Source organism: Malaclemys terrapin, chromosome 1 (assembly GCF_027887155.1).
Source record: "Malaclemys terrapin pileata isolate rMalTer1 chromosome 1, rMalTer1.hap1, whole genome shotgun sequence".
NCBI lineage: Eukaryota > Metazoa > Chordata > Testudines > Emydidae > Malaclemys > Malaclemys terrapin.
In genome coordinates this window covers 215,444,075-215,462,979 of record NC_071505.1, presented here as the reverse complement: position 1 = coordinate 215,462,979, position 18,905 = coordinate 215,444,075, and the positions used below count along the sequence as shown (strand labels likewise).

General features: G+C 41.2%; 1 protein-coding gene across 2 annotated transcripts in view; it reads left to right on the top strand.

The window, feature by feature from the left end:
• RAI2 (retinoic acid induced 2) overlaps positions 1 to 17,524 on the top strand; it is a 65,758-nt gene extending 48,234 nt beyond the window's left edge. For both annotated transcript variants that reach the window (XM_054016498.1, XM_054016499.1), the window contains exon 2: positions 14,780 to 17,524. In XM_054016498.1, coding sequence (XP_053872473.1) covers positions 14,886 to 16,556 — 1,671 coding nt within the window. In that variant the 5' untranslated portion in view covers positions 14,780 to 14,885 and the 3' untranslated portion in view covers positions 16,557 to 17,524. The remainder of the gene's footprint in view (positions 1 to 14,779) is intronic.
• The last annotated feature ends 1,381 nt before the right edge of the window (positions 17,525 to 18,905 follow it).

The following is an 18,905-nucleotide window of genomic DNA, read 5'->3' as shown; positions in this document are numbered from 1 at the left end:
GAAGACGCACTTGTAAGTGAAGTGGTGGCCTTGGGGGAAATAGCGGGTAAGTGGGAGGGGGCAGTGGGGTGAGAAGAGGGGGTGGAGGAAATTTGGGATGTGCAGGGCTGCGGCAGCCAGAGAAAGAGGCAACTTTCCCCCGCTCCAGGCTGCGGCTGCCGGGGAGAGATGGCCATCCTTCCCAGCCCCAGCTCAGGGGCTGCTGCAGCTGGGGAGAGAGGGAGAGACCCCTCCTCCTTCCCAGCCCCAGCTCGGTGGCTGCCGCGGTGCGGGAGACCCCTCCTCCTTCCCAGCCCCAGCTCGGGGGCTGCTGTGGTGGGGGAGAACCCCCTCCTTCCCAGCCCCAGCTCGGTGGCTGCCGCGGTGCGGGAGACCCCTCCTCCTTCCCAGCCCCAGCTCGGGGGCTGCTTTGGTGGGGGAGAACCCCCTCCTTCCCAGCCCCAGCTCGGAGGCTGCCGTGGTGGGGGAAACTGGGCACCTCCATTGCATTAGAAAGGTAAGACTACTGATATTAAAATATGATTTGTGTGCTTTTATTTGTAGAACAAAAAAACATTAATTATTATTAAGGTTTTTTTATATAGCGCTTTTATCCAAAGCGCTTTACAATAGTTAGCTAACGGTACAAACAACATTTGGAAAGATCATTAAGTGGTCCGCTGAGACCCTCAGCAATTTTCAAGTGTTCCGTGCAAGAAAAAGTTTGAGAACCACTGTTCTTAGTTGAATGGAACCCCCCTAGTGTTCCAAACCCACACCGTGTTTGAGACGAAACAAAATACCTGTTCCTATAAAAATATGCAACAGGAAGTGAAACTTACTGAATACCATCTTTGGACAAATTCTGAGACATGTTCAAACTTCTTAGATTCTAAATGGGATCAAATTATTCTCAAACTTACCATCTGTGAAATTAGAGTGGCAACTCTGAATGTAGTTGTCCTTACAACACCTCTGTGAGCTAAGGAAATACCATTATTTCCTTGTCACAGCTGGGGAACTGAGGTGCAGAGAGGCTAAGTGGCTTGTTCAAGGTCACACAGGAAGCTGTGATGGAGCAGAGAATTGAATCGGGGTCTCCCAAGTCCCAGGCTAGCATCCTAACCACTGAACCATCCTTCCTTGCTAGGCTTGCTCCCTGCGGTTCACCTCAAGGTAAAACTACACCTTACCCGGATGTCACGAGGATGTTAGGTTGTTTTAGCGATCTTATTGTAAAAACACACCTATTTTTCCTAGTGTAGACAAGGGCAGTGGGGCTCCACAAGGGCTTGAGAGTTCATCCACGTGGATCCAATTGCAGGATTAGGACCTATGTGAGTTTAACGTGCTCTCATTCTGATTTGTTAGCATTTTATAACCACTTTGCACTAATACAAATGACAGGAAGGCAGTAAATAATCTGGCCCAAAGGCCCAGGGATAAAATCTGGACTTCAGTGGAGCCAGGATTTCACCCAGATCTTTAGCTGTGGGTGGGAGTAAAATGTGACTTTAAGACGTGTTTGCATTCCTTCAGTCCCGGGTCCATCCCAGAGCCAGTTACATCCCCATTATAAATTAGAGCAACTTTCCATGCCAGTTGCCAACAACTTCCAGGGACTGTTGTGACAACCAGGGATCATGAGGGCCTAGTGTGTCCCAGCCTTGTCGTCTGCGCCAGCTGCTGAGTGACAGAAGTGCCTATCTCTCAGCTCCTCTTCACCAGAGGACCCCCTTTCTGCAAGGGCAATCCTTAAGAAGCTTGATCTGCTGGGTCTTTGTGCCAGCAGCTCGGGGCAGTTTTTGTCCCCGAGTGTTTATCAAGCTCCAAATGGGGTCTTCAGTACATGGCAAGAGACATCAAGGGAAGGTTGATTTCAGCAGATGTCCTTGTAATCGCTTTAGGAAATTTTTCAAAGTCAGCTGCTCACTTTCGCTGTTTGAACTCAAAATCTGAACAAGAAGGCTGTTAACAAATTCTGAATCGCTCTGTTATGTTGAAGGAATCTGACAAAATGTATGCAACACGTGACTCAGCAGTAATTACAGTCTGTGGATTTATTTTCTTCTTCCACGTGTCATGCTTAATATGTCAAATTTCCATACAGTATTTCAGCTTCAGATGAAATGTGTTGCCTACTGCAGGCTAAGCAAATTGCTGTTTTTCAGCCCAGGCTGTACTAAACTAAAAAAGTGGTTTCTAGGTTCTTTTTGAAAACTAGCTACAATATATCTGTCCATTATAGCATTATAGTTTAGGGCTTTGAAATAGCGAGAGCTAGAACATGTTATAGATATGAGGGTACCTGAACCTTAGGGAGTAGCAAGATGAATCTTAAATAATTTCAGCCTCATCATGTTTTTACAGTACTTGGTTATATGTCGTACTCTAGCAGTGACAGTTTTGAAACGAGGACCTTCAATCGACTAGTTCATCCAATTATCAGAATTGTAAATGATGGAGCTGAGTCAGAGAAAATGCATCTGGAAACACAGCAGCATGCGCTATCCCCATTATAGATTGGGGTGTTCCAAAGTCCCCATTGTAAATGCAGTTGTTGAGGGTTTTTTAATTTGGCTATAAAAATTCATTACAGGTTGAAAATTGTCAGATAAATGTCCTATCTCAGTACTCATTGTCTGCCTCATCTACTTTGCCCTTCGGAACAGAGACCAATGTCTCAGATGTGGGGCAAATCTTTTAAAAAATAAATAATTTAAGTAATTGGGTTGATGTATTTTTAAATTAGAAAAAAGCAATTTCCCCTCTTCCTCAAAATGGATCACTGCCTGTAGATTCTTGGCATGCCACTAAACTACTATATAATATATAAAAATATATAATAATAAACACAAAGCTTTGCAGATTATTAGTCTGTGAAGTAGGAAAATATTTTAACTATTTCTAAAACAAAATATTTAAAAAGATGAAATATGAAGGTTTAAAAAAACTCCCCTACTGCTTTTCAGAAGTACTTCATGCATAAATAATGTAAACATATTATGTAGTCAATAGAATATCAATAATTTGCAATTTTGTGCTGCTCTAATGATTTTCTTCCCCTGCAATCCCCTTTGTAGTTAATAGCCTACATACGGGAATCTTGACAGTTCCATAATGCGACACATGTAAGTGGGGTCGACGAGTCCTTATTAAAGAAATACTTGGTGCATGGTCTGCATCTGGGACTTCTGCTATTAGCTGGTATCCCCCCAAAGTTGTATTTCTAGATGGCTTTTCATGGCTTTCATATCATGTTCCATAATAGATCTCCTATATAAAGTAAAATAATACACCAGGGGCCAATGCCTAAAGGCTGCTTAAAGGATGGTGAATGTTACATGTTGGTGAGGGGGTGGAGAGGAATGTGAGTTGTGCAGCTTACATTCTGTAGAGGCAGAAGGGAAAAGATACAGCAGAAAAGAAAGTGTAACATGCTGGCAGCTTTCCCTTCACAGTCCTCCCCCCTGCCCTCTCGCTGTGTGTTGCACATCAATTGATAACCCCTATCTGATCCAAAGGAGTGGTCACCAGAGTGATTGGGGAGGGTTAAGGAGGTGAAGAGAGGGCCGGAACCAAGTCCCCAAACTGGTGTCTTCCTCCAAAGCCCTGTTAGATGATGGGAAATGCAATCACCTGGAGGACTCCCCTTGCAATCCGATTGCTGGGTGGAATTAGGGGCAGAATCTTTAGCCCTGTCTGTCCAACTCTGCTCCCGGATATTTGTGGGTTCTTTAACTTTTAACTTATGTCAATAACAACGTGATAAATGCCTTATTTTTGCAGGGTTATTAATGAATCCCCCACAGGATTCCAGTTTGGAAGATGACATGTGAGGTTTCAACCTGGGAGCCACTTACAGAATGTGGGGGTGGGAGTGTGCGGGAGAATCCATTAATGGTTTTAAAATTAAAAAGCACTTGCCCTCAACTCCCCAGGACAATTAAACAATACAGTTTTTATTTATAGGGTACCCATGTAAATGAAAGCCACTGGATCATTAAACACAGAGTAAATGTAAGCAACACGGCCTGCTAACCAGGCCTGTCAGAACAGGTGCAGAAATGAAAAACAAGACACACACCAAAGCCCCATCCCAAATGCACATAAATAAAATATCCCCTTCAGATGAGGGGTGCCTGTGTTAATGTTGGATTTATTTCCTTTTGTCAGTGTGTATCTTCATAATTTTTTATGAGAGAGAGAGAGGGGTGGGGGGACCTTTATGTGAGGATGCCTTTAATAGGTGCGATTAGGTGACAGCTGGAGCTATGATTGCAGCACGTATAGGCGTACTGAAGCCAGCTTTAATATAGATAGCACGAGTACCAATAGCAGTGAAGCTGTGACAGCAGGAGCTTCAGCACGGGCTGTACAAGCGTGCCCAGGACCCTGAGTACTTCAGCACGGGCTAGCTACCTGAGCAAGTCTGTGCTGCCTTGGCTTTGCTGCTGTTGGTACTCACACTAGCTAAATTAAAGTTTGCTTGGATATGTCTACACGTACTGCAGTTACTCTGTCTGCAGTGTAGACGCACTCAATGTGTTGACATGATTCCATGATCCTTAGAACAGTTTTTGGTCTGTTATATCTGTGTAAATCGGAATAATTCTACAGTGGAGTTACTCCCAGTGTATCCTTGTGTAACTGAAATCAGAATTTTACTGACTAATTTCCATGGGAGTTCTGCTGGAGTGAAGACGGAACAACCCAGGCTAATACTGGCAATGGTATTAGTGAGGCTGAGCAACATGCTTAAGGTATTTTCCCCCCCTGTAACTATAGCACCTGAAGTCTTAAAGACTATTTTGGTCCAAATTCTGCTATAATTTACTCACCTTGCAGTTCTACTGAAATCAGGGCTTATAACTTTGTTTTATGTGTAGTGCTTTGCATATACTAAAAGAAAACCCTACATGTCCACTGTTGCCAACTCTCATGATGTTGTTGTGAGTCTTGTGCTAGTTGGTGTTTTTCTGGTAATCCCAGCTCCTAGAGTCATGTGCTCATTTGAGAATCTCAACTTTTTGGAATGAAAGTTTCTAACCTTCATGGTGGTGGAGGAAAGCTTGAAACATTAACCCTCAGGCTCAAATACCAGAAGGCAAATAAAAAGTGTCCCAGATTTTTTTCTGAGATCTCACTCTGTTTTAAAAAACAATTTTCATCATTCTTTGTGGTCAGACTCATGAGCATTGAGCACTTGGGGTTGGCAATTGTACTGCTCTTTAGGCTTCTGAAGTACTGATTAATGTTGTTAGTTATTTCTATCCTGTCATAGTTTCGTAGGGTGGGTGGTGTAGAAAGCTAAAAGAAAACACATTGTTCTTGAATAAAGCTTACAGTGTAAGTCTCCAATCCCACACTGAGCACCGTGTAGGCACAAGGATCTGCCCTTGTAGAGTTCAGTACAGGACTGGAACAGGACTTGTCTGTCTTCACCTTCTTTTCCCTCAAGCACCTTGTTTGTTATTGTCCCACATAATGTTACATTACAGAAGAACATAAGAATGGCCATACTGGGTAAGACCAAAGGTCCATCTTGCCCAGTATCCTGTCTTCTGACAGTGGCCAATTCCAGGTGCCCCAGGGGGAATGAACAGAACAGGTAATCATCAAGTGATCCATCCCCTGTCACTCATTCCCAGCTTCTGGCAAACAGAGGCTAGGGACACCATCCCTGCCCATCCTAGCTAATAGTCATTGCTAGACCTAGCCTCCATGAATTTATCTAGTTCTTTTTTGAACGCTGTTATAGTCTTCGTCTTCACAACATCCTCTGGCAAAGAGTTCCACAGGTTGACTCTGCGTTGTGTGAAAAAATACTTCCTTTTGTATGTTTTAAACCTGCTGCCTATTAATTTCATTTGGTGACCCCCTAGTTCTTGTGTTAGGAGAAGGAGTAAATAACAGTTCCTTATTTACTTTCCCCACACTAGTCATGATTTTAGAGACCTCAGTCATATCCCCCCTTAGTTGTCTCTTTTCCAAGTTGAAAAGTCCCAATCTTATTGATCTCTCCTCATACAGAAGCTGTGCCATACCCCTAATCATTTTTATTGCCCTTTTCTGAACCTTTTCCAATTCCAATATATCTTTTTTGAGATGGGGCGACCACATCTGCATGCAGTATTCAAGATGTGGGCATACCATGGATTTATATAGAGGCAATATGATATTTTCTGTCTTCTTATCTATTCCTTTCATAATGATTCCCAACGTTCTGTTAGCTTTTTTGACTGCTGCTGCACATTGAGCGGATGTTTTCAGAGAACTATCCACAATGACTCCAAGATCTCTTTCCTGAGTGGTAACAGCTAATTTAGACCCCATAATTTTATAGTTGGGATTATGTTTTCCAATGTGCATTAATTTGCATTTATCTACATTGAATTTCAGCCATTTTGTTGCCCAGTCACCCAGTTTTGTGACATCCCTTTGTAGCTCGTCGCAATCTGCTTGGGACTTAACTTTCTTGAGTAGTTTTGTGTCATCTGCAAATTTTGCCACCTCACTGTTTACCCCTTTTTTCCAGATCATTTATGAATATGTTGAATAGGACTGGTCCCAGTACAGACCCCAAGGGAGACACCACTATTTACCTCTCTCTGTTCTGAAACCTGACCATTTATTCCTACCCTTTGTTTCCTATCTTTTAATCAGTTTTGACAGGCCTGGATTCTTCCATTTTATTGTTTGTATTGGGGTAACACCTGGTTATGGACCAAGATTCCACTGTATAAGCAGAAAAGGCAGTCCTGTCCCAAAGGAGCTTAACCACAACAATTGACACAGTGGAGACAGATTGCTGTGCCTGTGCGGAGCCCCATTAGTGTCCCACACACTCTCAATTGCAGGATTGAGGCCTACGATTCTAAGCAAAGCACTTCACAGCAGGACACTCTTTAAATTTATTCTGTAAAATGCCTAGCACATTTTGAATGCTCTCTAAATAATGAATAATGAGATAAGGCGCAAGACGTGGTGCATACAAGCAGGTAAAATATAAGGATAAGCTGGGCTTAATGGTTTTAGAGAGACAAATTCTGTGATTCCATCTTATGGCACGTAAGTGCTGACATGATAGAATTAATCACCACTCTTTTAAATGGGATTTCCATGTAGTTAACATGTAGTTTCCTATAAAATAACATACATCATTGCATGGTCCTGTGCACTTAACTCCTATCACCATTCCAGGGGGAACCTAGCTGTATATATAGTAGGTCTATTTTCAGTGCTGTGAGTTTTGTTTTACATTAAAACAAACAAAAAGAAATTAAATATTAAAACTGTAAGTGAAATCAAATCAGCTTCTGGCACTGAAGCTTGGTAGATGGTAAGAGGAAATTTTAAGATTTCACTCACTTATATTAAATTGCAGCATTATAATATGGACATTAAATAGGCTGTCTGACATGAACCCTGAAAAATTATTCTACGAAATTAAATCTTAAGGGTTATTTAATGAGAGAGACAAGGTGGGTGAGGTAATATCTTTTATTGGACCAAATTCTGTTGGTGAACAAGACAAGCTTTGGAGCTACACAGCTGTTCTTCAAGTCTGGGAAAGGTATTTAGAGTGTCACAATTAAATACAAGTTGGAACAGATTGTTAAGCATAAGAAGTTAACGCATGGTACAAGAGACCATTCAGGGTGAGGTGAGCAATTAACATCTCTGCTGTTATAAGACTAAGGCGTTATAGATTGTTGTAATGAGACATAAAACCAACGTCTCCATTGAGTCCATGATGTTTAGTGTCTAGTAAAGTGATGAATTTAAGCTCCCAGACTTGTCTTTAGAAGGTGTCATGCAGGTTTCCTTTGAGGACGAGGACCGGGAGGTCAGATATGGAGTGATTGTTTTGTGAAAAGTGTTTGCCTAGGAGTGATAGTGTGTTTTGTCTGTTATCATTTCTCTGTGTGAGTTCATTTGAAAGCATAATGATAGTCTGTTTTCACCCTCACAGTTGTTGGGGCATTCGATGCACTGGATGAGGTACACCACATGTTGTGATAGGTGCGTGTAGGACCCATGGATCTTGAAAGGTGTATTGTATGGGGTATTAATCATTGTAGCCATGGAGATATGTTTGCGGGTTTTGCATTTGTTGTGATGATAGGGTCTGGTGTTGCTTTGAATTGGTGTGTCCTGGTCTGTGGCGAGCTTGGTGAGGTTGGGGGTTTGTTTGAAGGCCAGAAGAGGGGGTTTGTGAAAGATTTTTTTCAAGATGTGGCCCCCAGCAGGTAGGGGTTGTAATTGTTTGATGATATCTCATATGGGTTCCAGTGTGTGGTGATAGGTGACAACTAGGAGTGTGCAGACAGTTATGTGTGTGTGTGGGTGTGTGTTTCCCTCAGTATTGAATCAGATTCTCCCAGGTATTTGGGAGGCCTGTTCCTTGATGTGATCTACTTCTCTGGTGGAATGTCCTTGTTTTGTGCAGGTGGTTTTAAGTGTTTTAAGGTATGTATCCTGCACTTTCTCCCACATAGCATATTCTGAGTTATCTGAGTGCCTGGCTGTAGCTAACAGATTTCTTGGTGTGTCTGGGGTAGTGACTGGATCTGTGAAGGTAAGTGTGGTGATCCGTGGGTTTCTTGTATATAGATGTCTGTAGGATTCCATTGTTGAAGCTAATCACGATGTCTAGGAAATTGATGCTGGTGTGGGAGCATTCTGAAGAGAGTTTGATGGGTGAGTGGTAGTTGTTGGAAGCTGAGATGGAAATTTATGAGGGAGTTTAGGTAGTTTGTCGAGAGGATGAAAATACTGTATCATCAATGTATTTTAGGTATATCATTGGTTTTGTGGTGCATTTTTCCAGTGTTTTTTTTTTTCTAGAGATGAGTCGTGAAGAGATTGATATATTGGGGAATGTAAAGTTGTTATGGGTAAGAATGAAATGGGTGAGTGTAGCGATGTGTTTGGGGTGGATATCTGAGGGTTGTCCATTGTCTTGTAGATATTTGAGGCAGACAGTGAAGCATCATTGTGAGGGATGTTGGTGTGAGGTGACATCCATGATGGCAAGGATGATGTTCTGAGGGAGGTTGTTAGTGTTGCAGTGTTTCTGGTGGAAGTCAGTTGCGTCCTGGAGAGAGCTGGCCCTTTGTGTGGTGAATGATTTGAAGATGTTTTCTATGAGTCCAGATAGTCCTTCAGTAAGAGTGTCATGCCTGGGTTTCCTTTTTTGTGTATCTTGGGAAACCTGTAGAAGGTTCCTGGCTAGGTTCATGGGGGATGAGGTTGTAGAGTTTCTCTTGGAGTTGTTTGGGGGAAGGATTTGATGCTATCTTTAAATTCCTGTGCGAATTGTGGCGTGCATGGTCTTCCTTGAGTTCTTTATGGTAGGTGGTGTCAGAGAGTTGTCCGTTAGCCTCATTGACATAGTCATCATGGTTGAGGACTACGATGGCACCTCCTTTGTCTGCTGTTTGATGAGTAGCTGGTGGCTGTATAGCTTTGGTGGAAGTGAAGGTGGAGAGATGGTGGTGGATGTGATGTTTATGAAGGATTTCACTGTCAATTATTTTTTGCCTGAAGCAATCAATGTAATGATCAACTAAATGGTTTTGTCTGTTGGGGGGTGTCCAGTCAGGTAATTCTTTTTTTTTATGACTTGTCAATGGGAACATGGTAATTGTGGGTGGTGTCATCTTGGTTGTGAAATAATTTTTTGTGGTAGAATTGGAGAAAAAATTTTAGTCCTCCACATGTTAGTATAGTATGAGGTTCTGTGGTGCGGGAGAAGTTCAGTCCCTTGGCAAGTATAGATAATTCATCTCTGGTAAGGTGTACTCTTGATAAATTAATGATGTTGAGGTGTTGTGTAGTGTCCAGGTGGCAGGTCCTAGCGTCTTGGTTTCTCTCAGAAGTCTTTTTTTTTAAACCCACTCTAATTTAATGCAGAGAGAAATATAGCACAGCTATGACTCTTAGCATTAAAGTTGGAAAAAGTAGCTCAGCTACTCTTCCGAATTTCGATTACATTTTGGATTCCTTAACAAGGCGTACAGAGTAAAGGGGGGATGGTCCTTTAAAAAAATTCTCCTTGGGTTCCTGGATCTCTTCATCTCTGCATTCACAGTACATATACACCTTTTTAATAAAATGTAATAATTAGTGTAGACCGCACCTCCACCAACAGGTAGTGCTGTTTCTTTATTTTAGGACTAAGTTGCTGTCTTGTTTTGATATTACGTCATTGTATCTGGTCAGGGGGTTTATCGAAAGATAGTCCTGTATGTGTTTGCTGGAGTTGTTACTTGCAATAAATCCTTTTATTTCTATAAGTGAATATTCTGGTATTGGCAATCGTCTAGTTGGATTGGCTTCTAGGTTAGAAGGGAAAAATATTATAAACAGTGCAGTGGGCAGTTCTACTTTTGAGTCTATCACATCTTAAACCCATGTTGTTTTATATGATTATGTGAAATATGAAAATACATTTTACATCTATTCTCTGCTGTGATCACGTGCATAAGAACAAACTGTCATAGAAACGAGCAAGCTATCTTTCCACATGTGTGTAAAGGAGAGGAACCGCGCAGGTTTAGTTTTCTAGCAGTTTTACAGTTAATATAGGAGAAAAATGTTGGCAGAGCACGTCATGTTATAAGGACCGCAGAATTTACGAGATTCTGCCTTTTAACCATTATAAATCTGTATGTATGCAGTTCTGATTTTGGGGGCTGCTGCCATTCCCCAGTTCTGGCAAACCTGGTCAGTGTTTTAACCCTTAAATAGACCTATATGTGAGAGCTTGCTCGCTCTCTCTCTCTCTCTCTCTCTCTCTGCTGTCTTTGATTTACTGTCTTGAATTGAAAATACACAAATAGGGCCTGATCCACAGCTCCCGAGTCTTTCTGTTGCATTCAGTGGGCTTTTAAACATACCTCTAATGCAGGACTTGAAAAAATTTACTAGACTCCTATTAGCCAGGGGCTGATGCAAAAGAATGGGGAAGCCTGCCAGCAAGGTCCAAACCACAACCCTTCAGAGAAGGCCAACCCTGCTGCCAGGGTTCCTGCCAGAGAGCTCTCCATAGACACTGATTTAGGAGCTCCATTGACTGCTAGGTGCTGTCGTAAGAGTGAAGTAGAGCTGGAGTGGTGTCCCCTGTTTTACTCCTCCCCTCTCCTCTTGGCTGTTGCTGGATGTGGTGAAAGTTGGTCTGTTGTTCTGCCCCAACCTGTGGTTCTTTTTTAATGAGGGGTCGCCTCTTCCTTCCTTTCCAACCCCATGCATGCATAGCTACAATGCATGCCCCTGCTTAGAGCTTTGCAAAGCAGGAACAACAGGAGCGCCCACCCCATGCATTCCAAAATCATGAGATTGTAACAATAATACATTTGGGAGTCTTTTTCTTGGCCTTCTGGTAGTTTTGGAGCCTTGGGGGGGGGGGGTGTCACATTTTCAAGCCTTTCTCCACAACCTGAAGGGCTAGAAACCTCCTTTTTCTTTTTAAAAAAGAAAGCTGAAATTTTCCCCATAATCCCCTGACTCCAAGCGCTGAGAGAGTCGGCGTAAAATTGTGAGGTGGCAATGCTGTGAAATGAAAATGATTCTTATCAGTTTTGTAGCTGCCCTTGGGGGTTTTGTCATTCACCCTTGTCCACTAGCAAGAGAGACAAGAATGAAAAAAATACAACCCCTACTTTATCATTTAACATAGTTTAAAAACACACAGCGCCTCCCCCTCTTTCCCCTTTGTAGTTTCCACTCTTACAATTCTGCATCGCTGCTGCTGACAAGCCAGAACCCTCAAGCAGTGCCAGAAATATTTTCAACAAAATATATATCCTAGAGACACACAGGACTCCGAATAGAAAACAGTATTTGAGCGTGTTTAAAGCTATCTCTAGCCTTTTCTCCAAGGTGTCAGATTATGATACATGAGGTCTTCTTTCCCTGTCTAGCTATGTCCTCTGCCTCCAGCCCTTTAACATTTTAAGGCAGCAGTGTGCGGTTTTATTATGTTTTATACTTTCATCTCCTGCAGTTATCCTGGTTTCCCTCCTGGAGTCTGTATGGCATGCTAAGTCATCACGTCTCTAATGTAGTGTAATTTTCACCCTGCATTCCCTATTTTTCAATGTCAATTGAACTTGGCAGAGGAACAGAGGGTCGTCTTCTGCCCTTACAAGATCATCATTTCCCATGAAACCACAGAAATTTCTGTTTTAAAATAAATAAAAAATCAGAGAAATCTGACCTAATTTGCCAAGGATACAGAATGCATTACTGCATGCCAACATTTAGAGAAGCAACCAGATGGGTGGAAAATATAGTAGGTAAGGAATTTGAAAGTGACAATTAAAAACAGAGCAGAACAGAGGTTAAAAAGGAGATGCTTTTCCTGGAATTTTCTAATTTACTAACATGAACAGGAAGGTGTTGGTTTTTGAAAACTTGAACTTGCCAAGTGCTGTTACCTGCATTATCTTTATTTTTAGAAATGTTTGTTCTTTACGTTCTAAAAACAGGCAGACCTGATTTTTTTTTTTTTTTGTGTGTGTTTTTTTTGTTAGTTCAAGCACATTTGTTACAGTTTAAATCACTTACGGGTTTTTCTGTTTGGAAAGCAAAAATCTCAATAATTGTTTTTATTAATTTGCTTTATCTAGAGCTGGGCAAATAATCAAAAAACCCAACACCCTGTATATGTGGATGTTTGATTCAAAGAATTTAATGAAATACGAATATTCGTAAATTATTCTCCTGGTTCTAGAAACTAGGTGAGTAAGAGGGGAAAATAACAGAATAATTTGTTACTAAAATAATAAAAGTTTGATAAATTATTGGAATATTATTCAGCCAGCCTTAAACTATTGGCCGCTCACATATTTGTAGTGTATCACACTGTGATACCTACATCCCAATACAAAGATTTAAGTCACAGGAGAGGACAGTGAGATCATAATTTTATTTGTATTTTTTTCTGTCTTGGTCCTTTTTTTAGACGTTGGATGTGTTTTATTTGATCTTGGAAGGATTAGATTTTTATTGGTAAATGTTGATTTCACCGTACACACGCAAACCAATGACAAAATATTTCCATCAATAATAATCAAAATTTACATATAGGCAAAGTAAGAAAAATACTGCTTGAGGACTTACTGGAGTTTGATTTAAGTCTATTTACTTTGTATATTTTGACATGTGATGTTGACAATTTGTGTTTTAAGCTTTAACTTTTTGAATCTCAACGTCTACTGTCATTAAATAATTGTTAGGCACCTCCCATAATTTCCAATCTAAATTGATACAAATTGGAAAAAATGCTTACAAATAAATATTGATATCATCTGTCAAAATTATAAAAAATAAAAATCAAATTCTGCCAAGTTTTGATTGATTATATTCCTTTTTAGCTTGTGCGTTATGGCCCCAATCCTTCAAACACTAACACTTGTGTGTAAATTTACACTCATGAATAGGCTCATTGAGTCAGTGAAACTACTCACATGCTTTAGGTTACTCATTTGCATAAGCATTTGTGGATCAGACACTAAGATGTCAAATTGTGGAATTACATTTAATGTCATTTTATCTCAATAAGAAACAGGACTGAAACAAACAAGGGGGGGAACCTCCTGAACTGTTAAGCCTAACAAAAGCATGAACATTAATGCAGATATAACTTTAGGCAGTAAAATTCAGGTCAGCGTAAGTGGAAATGTAAATTTGGGGTGCTCTTCTACTTCCCCATGGTAACAGAGTTAAATATAGACAAGTTTCCATGGAAGTTATTATCACAGGATGGAACACTTTAGGAGCATCACCTTCTTGTTTTCTTCTGTACTACTGTATCGAGAGATCCTAAAGAGAAGTTTTTCAGATGGTAGCTTCCATGGGGGAGAGTGCATTCAGCGAGTTCTCTGCCTATATGGGAGAGAAAATCTTTTTAAGAAATATGCTAAAATTTCTCTTGGCTCATAAAGGGAAAAGATCGCCACACTTCTTCTTAACATTTGTTTAGTTAAGATAAGGGATTACCTTGTTAAAATAAATGTAAAGTTGCTTTGATTTTTATTCTTTGCAGCTTATTAATAAGTTTTCTGGTTCATATTACTGTCATCTAGCTCTAGAGCAGGAGGTGAGGGCTGGGTTTGGGTTTCTTTTTTTTTAGTGGGAAGAAACTGCCAAACTACACAGTCTTGTGTGTGTGTTGCTGAGCTACTGATTGCTCTTTGTTGTGCTGTTTACTGCAGTTTTTGAACGTGTTATGTAGTGTATCCGTGGATCGTCTGATTTTATTTTAGGATCTTCAAAGACAAGAAAAGGATGATTAATTTAGGCTGAGTGGGGAGCCTTTATCTACGGAGAGCCTTCACAACCTCACAATGGAACGTTTCTTACGTTTATTTTTAGGAAAGTTTGTTTTTACACTTTTTATTGAGTTTAAACAGTGCAGTGTCTCTTGACCGTGCCATATCCTGTCATTTCATGAAGCTTTGTTTAAAAATGTAAAATGTACTGCCTCTGTTCTTTTTTTATGCTATGTACTGGAACTTTTTTCTTTGACTGCAGTTAGTTCTTTAGGCCTTTAAATTATCTCTGTTTATAGCTAAATATAAGTTCCCCAGAACTCTTCATATAACACTCATGGATGTATGTACTGTACGTATATACAGTATGTATGTATAGAGTGTACAGTATAATGGAGCAGTTACCCTGAAGTGTGGAAACATTTTATAGCTTTAATGTGATAGGCTTTTTAAAGGCAGTTGCAAATATTATTTTAAGAATGAGATTTATGCAGTGCCTAAAGTATGTTTCTGTTCTGCAGGCCAAGCTATGTTGGTGCAGATGCTTTTGGCAGCCCTGACCCAATGCGGATCCTGGTGACAGCAATGTAAATGTGAATTTCTGCAAAGTCTCAGAAGTCCTGTAAAATGGAGGAACTGTACAAGGACACACAAAATCTGCCCATGGATGTTACCAACTCTCCTTCCACAATAGCTAACAATAAGCTAGAAAATGGGGTCGCTCAGCTGATAACTGCTGAAGCCTGGAATATCAACTCCACAGACTTGATGAAGAAAGCACTTTCACCACTTGTGACTGTCCCAGCCCCTTCGATCCTTACCCCACCAGCAGAATCGCAAAGTGGGGTAGCTCTGAAAGTAGCAGCCACAGTGCTCCAGCCAATTTGTTTAGGGGATAGCCCAGTGGTTCTTCCAATACACCTGCAAGTAGCCGGGAGCACCACCCCGCAGATTGCGCCTAATAACAACACTCCATATGTTATGACGACACAAGGTCCAGTTCCACTACCTGTCCTCTTGGAGCAACATGTGTTTCAACATTTAAATTCTCCATTGGTGTTACCTCAGAGTGCTCCCTGCTCCACAAATCCCATTCACAGCAATCTTTTCCAGGGTTCTTCTGTCCCGGTTGGACAGCCCCAGTTACTGGATCAGAAACCATCCAACCAGACCCAGGAGCCCATCTTACCCCCAGTGTTTCAGACACCAGGATTTGCTGCAGTTCTTCAGGATTTGTTTCCTCCACAGGGCACCTTAGGTTCATCACCGTGTCAGCCACCCCCAGATTACTCCTCTGTTCCACCCCAGGCCTTCAGTTCCCCTCTATCTCCACTAGTACCCCCAGCCACCCTCCTAGTGCCATATCCTGTGATTGTCCCCTTGCCAGTCCCAGTCCCCATCCCTATCCCCATCCCCATCCCTGTGCCTCACGGCGCTGAATCCAAGGTCAACCCAGACTACCCCAAGCCACCGTTGTTCACCTTGTATTCCTGCAAAGGCACCCAGACCCCTCTGGAGAAAGAAGAATCCAAACCCTTTGATTTCATCCACCACAGGGAATTTTCCCAGCTGAATCGTCACACAGTCATCAAGATGAACAATGAGAACGAGGCCCTGGATCTTTCCATGAAAACGATGCCCTTGCTAAAGGCAGGTGAGGTCAGTTCTCAGCTCTCCCCTGAAGATGGTGCTTTAGATTTGTCGATTGCTTCCTACAGGAAGACAGGCAGTGCCGGGGTCCACGCTGAGGCAACTAATGCAATTTGCTCTGGATCTATGATGGACAGTGCTGCTCACTCCATGATGGATAAACTCTCCAGTGCAACTGTCCCCTTTGCCCCTCCGAAACCTCACGAAGCCTCAGCCAAGGTCGACAGCAGAATGACTGGCAGCAATTCGGCCGAGTTCCTGAGACAGCAGCAAAAGTGGCTGGTGGATCAGACCAGCAGAGCAGCCTGTGAGCCCAAGGCTGGGAATAATATTGAGATTGTGAGCACTTCGCAGACTGCCAAAGTCATAGTCTCTGTCAAAGATGCTGTGCCCACGATTTTCTGTGGCAAGATTAAAGGCCTCTCGGGGGTATCCACCAAAAACTTCTCCTTCAAAAGGGACATGCCCCAGGACTCTGTTCTGCAGTGTTACGATGTGAAGAACCAGCCAGAGCCTAGGGATAATGCAGAAGCTCTTAGGAAACCAATCAAAAACAGGAGTGTAAAGTTAAAGAAAATGAACTCCCAGGAGATACACATTCTTCCAATCAAAAAGCAACGGCTCGCTGCCTTCTTTCCAAGAAAGTAAATTATGGGTTTTTAGACTTTTAAGATATAATTATTATTATGAAAAATAAAAAAGATGCACTTGGCTTAAAATGCATTTAAAACTTTAAACTATCTTTGTAAGTTATTTTGGGGAAAGCGGGAGAGGATTGGATGTAGATTTCCTGTAAAGCTGAGGGAGGGGAGTTCTTTTGTTTGTTTTTTGTTATTGATTTTTGACTTTTCATGAAAAAGTAAATAAAAAGCAACCTATTTTTCAAGCGGATTGCACATTTTTGCAGCTTTAATGGAATAATGGATGAGTCAGAGGGGTAAGAGCTATTTTCACTGCCATAAAGTGCTTTGATGATGTAATTCTTAGTAATGGGTACAATGGAAACTTCAAAATAAATGTTTGTATGTGGTAATTGGTTGTGGTTATTTTGTCATTTTATGAATTGCTTTCATTATCGGGGAAGATTTTGGCAAAAGTCTGTAAACTGTAAAGCACTACAAGTTTATCTTTGTTATAGCCCTGAAATGTTAAGGTGACCAGGCTAAGAAAAATTATATTGCCCCATAGCACCATTAGAGAGCACCTCTGAACAGCCACTAATGATGTGTTTCAACTATCTTCAATAAAAATGAGAAAACAAGATCACTGTTATACTCTGGCATGAGTCCAATGCACAGAAAATACTAGTTTTATGATTAGAAATAAATATAGATCCGTTTTTAAACACAAAGTAAACACTAATGATGATTTTAATGAAATCTAAAAGTCAGGGGAATTTGGTTGCCTCTGGGTGAGGAAAAGTCACATAATTTTTCCCAGCCTGAATATAGATATATGGAAAAGTTGTTCGTTGTAAGTTTGACCATGTCTTGATGGCTGAAATCAATGCACATGAAAGAGTAGAACAATGTAACTTTACGACATTACAGTGTAAAAACCAGCCACGTGAATGGAGAAATGTGAATGTAAACTTAAAATAAAAACCTGCTAGGTGACAGTTGCGCTTGTATGTGAAAATGGGCTGGAGATGTATTATTGAATGTCTGCTTCTAAATGTACACCTCTTGCAGATAAAATATATCCAGCTGTTAGAGTGAACCCGAGCGCAGGAAAGTATTCTGATGGATGTCATAGTTTGAGTGCGAGGCCCCCTTGCAGTTTAGAATGTTTTTGTTTAGCTGTTCATAGCATGTGCTGCCACAACAGCACTGCCTCCGTTGAAATAAACATGAGATTGTAAACAAGCGAGCAGGGGTCTGTATCAGGTTTACTGGTCCTTACTCTGCAGGGTTGCAGCCAGCCTCTCTAGTGCCAGTCTGCTCAGTCATTCTGCAATTTCTTGCATTAATTCCTGAGCATTAAGGCAAAGACTTTCAAAAGTTAGGCATCATTTTAAGGCACTGGCCTTTCTCCCCACCTCCCTTCCCCAAATATTGAGCACCCAAAAGGACAGTGCCTTAAGATGACTTTAGGAAAATCTTGGACCAACCATGTTCTGGTTAAAAATAATATAGATGTTGCATTTTCATTAGTAAGGTAAGAAATCCTTTTTGCCTCCAATACCTTTCCCCTTTTCCTTGGCTAGAGTATTGCTGCGGTTGGTGGTTTATCTTCAATGCTATCTTGCTTTCTGTGGGGACCAGGAGCTTCAACATTCAGGACATGTTAGTGCAATATGTATGCTTGTTTTATAATAAGTATCTTCTTTTTTTTTTAAGCTAGCCTTTTACGTTTTCTAAGGCTGGCTAAACAAAGTGTACAAAATAGTTTGAAGGAGCAGCCACTCAGTTAATGTTTATCGATTCTCTTTTATTGTCTATCTGCAAATACTTTTCTTTCTTCCCCTTGGATACAGTTTTCATTAAATAAGAGAGGTGGATCTTGTGAGTTTTGCAGTGTGCAGAAATAGGAGTTATGTTGTGTGGTATGAATGCTCTTTCCAATTGCTGCTTGCCCCTCTTCGTGTTTTAGGTTGGATATTTTCAAACTGCCAGGATCTTCTGAAAATTTAGCTCATTCCAACTGGGAGATTTTTAAAGCGGGAAGTCACAAAATCAGCTCCTGAAATATTTAGCTCTCAAGTAATGCAAAGGAAAATAATCGGTGGGAAGAAACATGTATCAGATCAGTGGTACTTTCATATAGACCACGTGACCCATGTTAAATACTGTACTTGATTTCAAGTGAGCGAGTCCTAGCCATCAAGTTCCACCTCTTGACTCCAGTACTTCCTCTTAGCCATTGTGTTAGCAGTGCTGATCCTCTTTGCAGCCTGTTTAAAGAGGACTATGGTAACATGAACTACATTGGTTCACTTACATTTGTTTCCAGCTGGCTTATAGCAATGTCGCTTAATTCCCTCTCAGTGGTTGTACA